The 6,812-nt window shown below is 33.9% G+C and overlaps 1 protein-coding gene across 3 annotated transcripts; it reads left to right on the top strand.

Moving 5' to 3' along the window:
* The first annotated feature begins 2,377 nt into the window (after nucleotides 1–2,377).
* On the top strand, nucleotides 2,378–6,519 carry LOC112032959 (protein METABOLIC NETWORK MODULATOR 1). Of its 3 annotated transcripts, none has more exons than XM_024065727.2 (3): nucleotides 2,378–2,564; nucleotides 4,773–5,919; nucleotides 6,029–6,519. In XM_024065727.2, the coding sequence occupies exons 2-3, from the start codon at nucleotides 4,840–4,842 to the stop codon at nucleotides 6,158–6,160; spliced, it is 1,212 nt and encodes a 403-aa protein (XP_023921495.2). In that variant the 5' UTR covers nucleotides 2,378–2,564; nucleotides 4,773–4,839; the 3' UTR covers nucleotides 6,161–6,519. The 3 variants fall into 3 exon arrangements, with proteins under 3 accessions (XP_023921495.2, XP_023921493.2, XP_023921494.2); XM_024065725.2 differs by having other exon boundaries at nucleotides 2,381–2,564; nucleotides 6,020–6,519; XM_024065726.2 differs by lacking the exon at nucleotides 2,378–2,564 and adding an exon at nucleotides 4,376–4,649 and having other exon boundaries at nucleotides 6,020–6,519.
* The last annotated feature ends 293 nt before the right edge of the window (nucleotides 6,520–6,812 follow it).

Raw genomic sequence — 6,812 nt, 5'->3', positions numbered from 1 at the left:
ATACTATATAGCAATATCACTTACCTTAATAAAGTTATTATGTTTTTTGTTTTTTTAATGGAAGTCATTCTATTTTTATTATGAGAAAAAAAAAATCATTTTGTTTAAGCTAAATTACAAATTGCATCCTTTAACTTTTTATTTAAAATTCAATCTAGTCCTACAATTTTACTTTTATACTAACAGCACAATTTTAATGGAGAATAATGGGAGGACTACATTGAATGGAGATAATAATAATAATAATAATAATATTATTATTATTATTATTAAAAAAGATAAAATTAATTAATTAACCAAGAAAAAAATTGTAAATTTATTCAATGACATTCTGCGAGTGGAAGCACCCTCCTCAAAAAAGAAAAAGTCCAAAGAAGAAGAAAAAGAGTTAAAAAATGTGAAAGGTCCCGTCTCTTTAGCTGAAAATTTTTGGATGACTCGAAGTTTGTTGTCATTGGTTACTGTCTCACTGGTCAACTGCATGCAGTATTGCACTTCACTTTACTCTACTTTCTCATTTACTAATTAATTACTGCTACAGTTTGGCGTGTTAACAAAGAAAAGAGAAAATTGGTTTAACATCTAAATAATAATAAGTGTACCTTCTTTTGACATAAAGACAGGTACAACCTTTTTATTGGCAAGTTAAAGAAAGGTACTTTTCCTACCTTCTTTTGTCATACTTTTCATTGTTTTCCTTTTTGTAATTGTTTTTGGTAGCTTTCAATTTCGATGCCTATCTCCTCAAGTGTATAGTGTGATACTAATGTTGTCCAATCTTTGGTAGAAACTAGAAAGGAGAACTTTGATTCAAATTTTCTTTCTTCTGTTATAACTTATAATAAGGAAAGAAAAAAGAAAAAAGAAAATGTTTACGAAAGAAAAAGAAAAAAAAAAAAAACTATAAAGTGTAGCACTGCTTATATTTAGAATTTGGTGTAATTACCAACTATGTATGTAAGCAATGCTTGGTCATCATCATCAATAAAAAGATTACTGTTTTTCTCTTTTATAAATATAATAATTATAATGAAAATATAAGATTTAAACCTTAGATATTTTTGTAAAAAATGTCATAAATTACCAATTAAAAAAGTTGTAACTTATAAGACTCTTGGTGATCTGTGTTTTCTCTTTAAAAAAAATGTTGTGATTATGAGTTTAATTTCTTACTCATTCAGTATTAGCTTACCATAAATAAATAAAAAAACTAAAAAAAAAAACCATTCATAATAGTATTGAAATTCTTGCCATAATTATTGCATTCAACACCTAGAGTTTTTTTAGTGCATTTTGAACAACAATTTTATCCCTGATATCATAAAGGATAAAGTTTAGTTACAAAATTTGTTGTAACCTTAAACTACAAACTCACTCAATAAAATAAACATTACTGCATATTTTGAAAACTTAACCGTTGAATTACATATTCTTTACGCTCTTAATGTGCATGTCAATTTTTGTGTCAATTGGATATCATTTACTATATAATCTATAATCTTATATTTTATGCATAATTTTAAATTACAAAAACTTGCAATTTAAAAATTTATTGATGACATAGCTATTGATCTTTAATTTTCTTGAAATTTTGCAAACATGAAGGATATAAGAAGAAGATGCAATCCAATGGTGGATTTGTCAAAATTTACTTTCAATAAAAAGATATTGAGTGAGTTTGTAGCCTAAGACTACAATTGATTTTGTAGTTGAATTTTGTCCTATCATAAATGTATTAAGAACTTTCACCCATCATAATGCATTGCAAAACTTGGTCATTATTTTATTATAGAAGGTTTATAAACAAAAAATTTGACACTTGACTATTAGTTGTTAGTAATAATTTAAAAAGTGATATCAATAATAAAACCAATTGTAGCTTTCAAAAAAATAATAATAATGGAACCAATTGTAAAAACTTGCCAACTTAGCTATCATGAAAAATAAATTGCCAACTTAACTATCATGAAAAATAAATGTTGTGAAATATATATTTTTTTCCATAATATTGCTCAACTCATTTTCAATATTTCATTGCCCCCTAAACAATTTGCACAACTTGCCACACGATTTATGATGTTGCACTGCACAGCCAATCGGCTTTGCTCAAATCAGGCCACTGGGACCCAGCCACAAAAATCTCATCCTAACTCTCACCTATCTTCCAAAACTAACCCTCATGACAGTCAAATCATTTCCCACCACCTGGATATTACAAATATTTTTTTCAAATTTAAATTAGTGAGACCCTCTGTTCCACACACCTGGCACCCTCCCACTGGCCAATTCCCAACTCTCCCTAACAGACCCGTCACTTTATATACACTTCAATGTGCCACCTCTCCCCACCACCCACAGTGCCACACACACACACACACACACACACACACACACCCAACACAAGTACACAACACAACACAGCAACCGACATCGCTCACTCCGTCTTCAGACAACAAAAACAAAGACAAAAACACAAAGCACAGTTTTCGGCAACAAAATCTGGGGCTTCTTAAACTGTTTCCGGGAAACAGTTTAACCTAAGCTAAAAAAAACACTTTCCAAAGGTACAGTCTCACACAATTCCTAGCTTTTTTTTGCACTGTGAAGAAGCACACTTTATTTTCTCTTTTGCTTGTTTCTTTATCTTTGATCAAACCCTATATTTTGCTAAATTTTTGGGTTTTTGCTTTGGTATTGTTGCTATCTAAAAACAAAAAAAAAAAAAAAACAATTTTTGCTTTTAAAATTTTCTCAGCAACCAAGCAGAGTCACCGTTTTTAGAAGAAGTTTAATTTTTGCATGAAATTTGAGTCTTTAAAAAAAAAGTTCTTTGTAACTTCTAGTACTTTATTTAATGTATTTTTTAAATTAAAATTTGGGGTTATTTGTGTTGTTACTTGTTACACTTACACATAATAAATTTATTTTCTTTTTTAAGTGTAATTCATATGTTTGCTTTAATCTCTAATGGCTGTAATTTATACCTTTTTTTTTTTTTTTTTTCCCGTTAAAACCCCACTGTTCCTATTTTTTTCAATGATTGTGCATATTTATGTCTGTGCATAAATTGTATTTATTTATTGATTTTGTAGTTTTATTGTGCTAGTACTTCTACTTGAGGCACTATTTTAAAATTATTAGAAATTGGGTTTGCTTGCAAATTAGTCTCCTATGGGAGCTGCAGTTTAGTATAGCTCAAGTGGTCAAATAGTTGCATTCTTAATAGTTGGCTGCTCAAACTATGATTATGTTGTGCTAGAAGATTGCCTTATTAGCCTATGTGGGTGACAATAAATTTGGTCATTTGTCCCTTTCTCTATGAAATAGTCACAAAATGGGAGGAAATAAATAATGCACACTACTTAGTAATTTATAACATTTACTGGGTAAAAGAGACGCATCTTGAATGCGTATTTATTCTTATCTTCCATTGAATGGATGTTTTGAAAAAAAAAAATTAGACCTATCAAAGAGGAAAAGAAAGTTATAAAGGAGATTTGTTTTTTTGTTTTTTAGGCCAATGAATTCCCATTTGTGTATGTGCTGCTGGTGCTATGATTTCTAAGTCTACTTAATATGTGTTTTTGAATGTGTTATATTTGAAATGTACTCTATGAGGAACATACTACTTATCATTGATTATATGAGAATCTTCACAAAATAGAGCACAATATTGGAAAGCTACTTCCTAGATGTCATTGACATGGCGCTTAATGTTAACTATTTCAATTGAGGAGTAGAAATTTCAATTCTCGCATTCATATTTTATGGTGGCCTCTGAGGTTTCCAGAAATATGGAAATGCAAAAATTTAGGGCTCCTTTCCTTTTCCAACTTCAACCAATGGTTTCACCAAATGCAGAATTTTGGTTCTGTTGATCTTCTATGATGGCACTCAATTTTCCCCTTTGGGATTAAAAAAATAAATACTTGACCTGATGGTAATTGTGGCTAGAGTGATTATTCTTCTTCCACATTCCTTGCATTGCTGGTATTGAACATTCAGTATTCTACTTTGAAACTAGTTGCTACACGACTGGGACCTGATCCATTCAATCTGTCCAGATGCTGCATTCTGGTTATAGTGCTTTATCCCCATTTGCTATTTTATAACTAGCAAACTTTGATGTGTTACATTGGTCTGTCATCATTGCCAGATTTGACATTGAATGTTTGAACGTGACATGGTGGTAGATATAGGAGGGTCAGGAGTTTCCTTAAGTGGGACTAATGTGTTGATATTCTAATTGGTAAAAACAATTAAAGTTAGTCGATGTTCACAGTGAACCTCTATAAATTTATTATTGAAAATTGATGAAATGTTCTTACCATGGTTGGAGGACAAAATTCAAACTTGTGGTCCAGTCTTGTCTTAGTTCAGCATATATGGTTAACCTTACTTTATAATTTTCCTGATGAGCTTGGAGAGATGTCCTGCCTCATAAAAAAATTCTTTAGGCCATTGGCACTTACGAAATATGAATGATCTTACTTTCTGGTTGATCAATCACAATATTGACACTAGACTTGAGCTATGGAAGCAGGGTAAACAACAATAGCTACTTTGTTGTGTGGTTCACACACAAACACATTAGTACCCAGATTCTTTGAACAGAAGCAATTGATCAAATTCAAGCACATTCTTAATCTGTAAGTTTATAATCTATGAAGTGTGGAGCATATAAAATTAAGAAATTGTTAGGTTGCCCAAAGAGTTTTACTGCAAAAAATCCATGACACCACATTATAACCAATGTTACAAATTGCATGCAGGGAGGGGAAACTAAAAAAAGATCTTGTGGAAGAAGAAAATAAAATTTTTCAAGTAGAAATACTGAAGATGAACCAAGCCTACCAAGGGAGTAACCCTGATGGTTCGGCAGATGTCCCCGTGAAGCGCAAACGTGGTCGCCCGCGGAAGTATCCAAAGCTCGATCCTGAAGAGAAAGCTCATGTCCCAAGGGATCCAAGTCTAAACCGTGTGGAGAATAATCGTGCCCCTCCTGGATTTGAAGGGACAAATGGAAATCAGTCCCGACAAGTTGATCCAGTTGATGATGGAAATGATGTCATGCTGGGCCAGGCAGTTTCTGGTGTCATCGAGGCAGCATTTGACGCTGGATATTTGCTGAGTGTTAGGGTTGGCAACTCTAGTACCACTTTGAGGGGTGTTGTCTTTAAGCCTGGGCATTATGTGCCTGTTTCAGCTGAGAATGATGTGGCCCCAGACATTAATATGATCAGGCGAAATGAGATTCCCCTCCCAGCAGAAATTTACACTCAGGTCCATGCCAATAACCCTCGGTCCAGAGAGAGGGAGCAGAATTCCAATTCTCATAGAAATGGAACTCATTCATTCAATGAATTACCAATCGTCAACCAGGTGTCTAGAGTTGTACCCCAGTCTGCTAATGTAGTGGCCAAAGTCAAACAGGTGCCTTTAGTTGCAGCCCAAACTACTCACCCTGTAATCCCAAGGGGTCACGTGGTGCCTGTTGTACTCCAACCTGCTACTTTATCAAATGGGATAGCACTTGCCAACATACCATCTCCAGTTGCTACCCAAGCTCATTCGACAGTCTCGAAGAGCAAACAGGTTGTGAGAGCTCATATGTCCAATGGTTCAACACTCAATAACCAGTTGCCAGCCGTTGGGAACCAAGCACCTTCTTCTCAACCTAGCAAACAGTTCACACCAAAAAAATTGCAAAGTGAAAATGTTCCTTCTAATCAACCACCAGCGGAGTCCCTGACAGTCAAAGGTTCTGACCACAGCCAGGTAGATGAAGTTAATGACATGGATCAGCCCCTCTTCATCGAGCCCCTGCAATCTGTACAGCCTGATCTTCATAACCATCCTAAGCCCACAAAGAAACCTTCTGAAAATCATGTAACTGGCAAAATGACTGAACTATTGCAGGTAAGAATGGAGCTTCTACTGGATTGTATTTATTCTTAAGTAGTTCTCCTTTTACGTAAATATTTAAGACATATATACTGATGCCCAGCACTTTCATAAGGCTTTGCAGGAAAACGCAATGGAGAAGAACCGGGTGCCTCAGGCTGAAGAGCCAGTAGCAGCTTCTGGACTGAAATCAGACGAGCAGAGTAGCCCAGAAAATGGTAATCCAAACAAAAAATCGAGATCATCAAGTGTCTGATTTGGTAGAATCCGCCTTGACATGGTATCTTATCCCTGCAATTTTCGTAATACCTCACATGAAGTGCCAGAATGACTGACTGGAATCAAGTCAATTAGATGACCATGTAGAAGGTTGTGATCTTAGTGTAGGGCTGTAGATGATCCGTATATGGTTAAACCTTCAGGATCCAACCTTGTTACTTTATGCCTTTTCAGGTTATTGTTCTAAAGTCCTTTTAGCATAGTGTTTGTACTTTAGTCACAGTAGAGTAGTTCGTTGTTGAATACCTGTACTGCTTATATTCACAAATTACTTCCATTGATGTTGTACTGCTCTCAGGCTATGTTCATAATCAAAGTTCCCAGGCATTTGGAATATTTCTTAGTAGAGTACTGATATAGCCATCAAAGGGAGCACATGTTGAGGATTAAATAAAAAAGAGCATTGACATTATGTCATAGTTCAAATCAGATGAAGGAAAATTTCCAAAAATCAATATTGAATGCTCTTGTAGTATTGTGATTCAGTACATTTGGCTATGGCCAAGATAACTCTAAATGCACTTTGAAAATGGAATTGCTTGAAATTTGTACCAAAAAAATAAAAATAAATAAAGAGGTCAAGTTAAAAAAATATGTACTTTAAGAGCATTCACATCAGCTCATGCATT

The sequence above is a fragment of the Quercus suber genome, unplaced genomic scaffold (assembly GCF_002906115.3).
Source record: "Quercus suber isolate HL8 unplaced genomic scaffold, Cork oak 2.0 scaffold_844, whole genome shotgun sequence".
Classification (NCBI taxonomy): domain Eukaryota; kingdom Viridiplantae; phylum Streptophyta; class Magnoliopsida; order Fagales; family Fagaceae; genus Quercus; species Quercus suber.
The sequence above is the reverse complement of the archived record's forward strand: the minus strand, read 5'-3'. Positions and strand labels throughout refer to the sequence as shown.

Coding starts and splice junctions, on each gene's coding strand:
- LOC112032959 (XM_024065725.2), top strand. CDS start 4,840: ATGAACCAAGCCTACCAAGGGAGTAACCCTGATGGTTCGGCAGATGTC. Junction 5,920..6,019: donor AAATGACTGAACTATTGCAG/GTAAGAATGGAG, acceptor CACTTTCATAAG/GCTTTGCAGGAAAACGCAAT.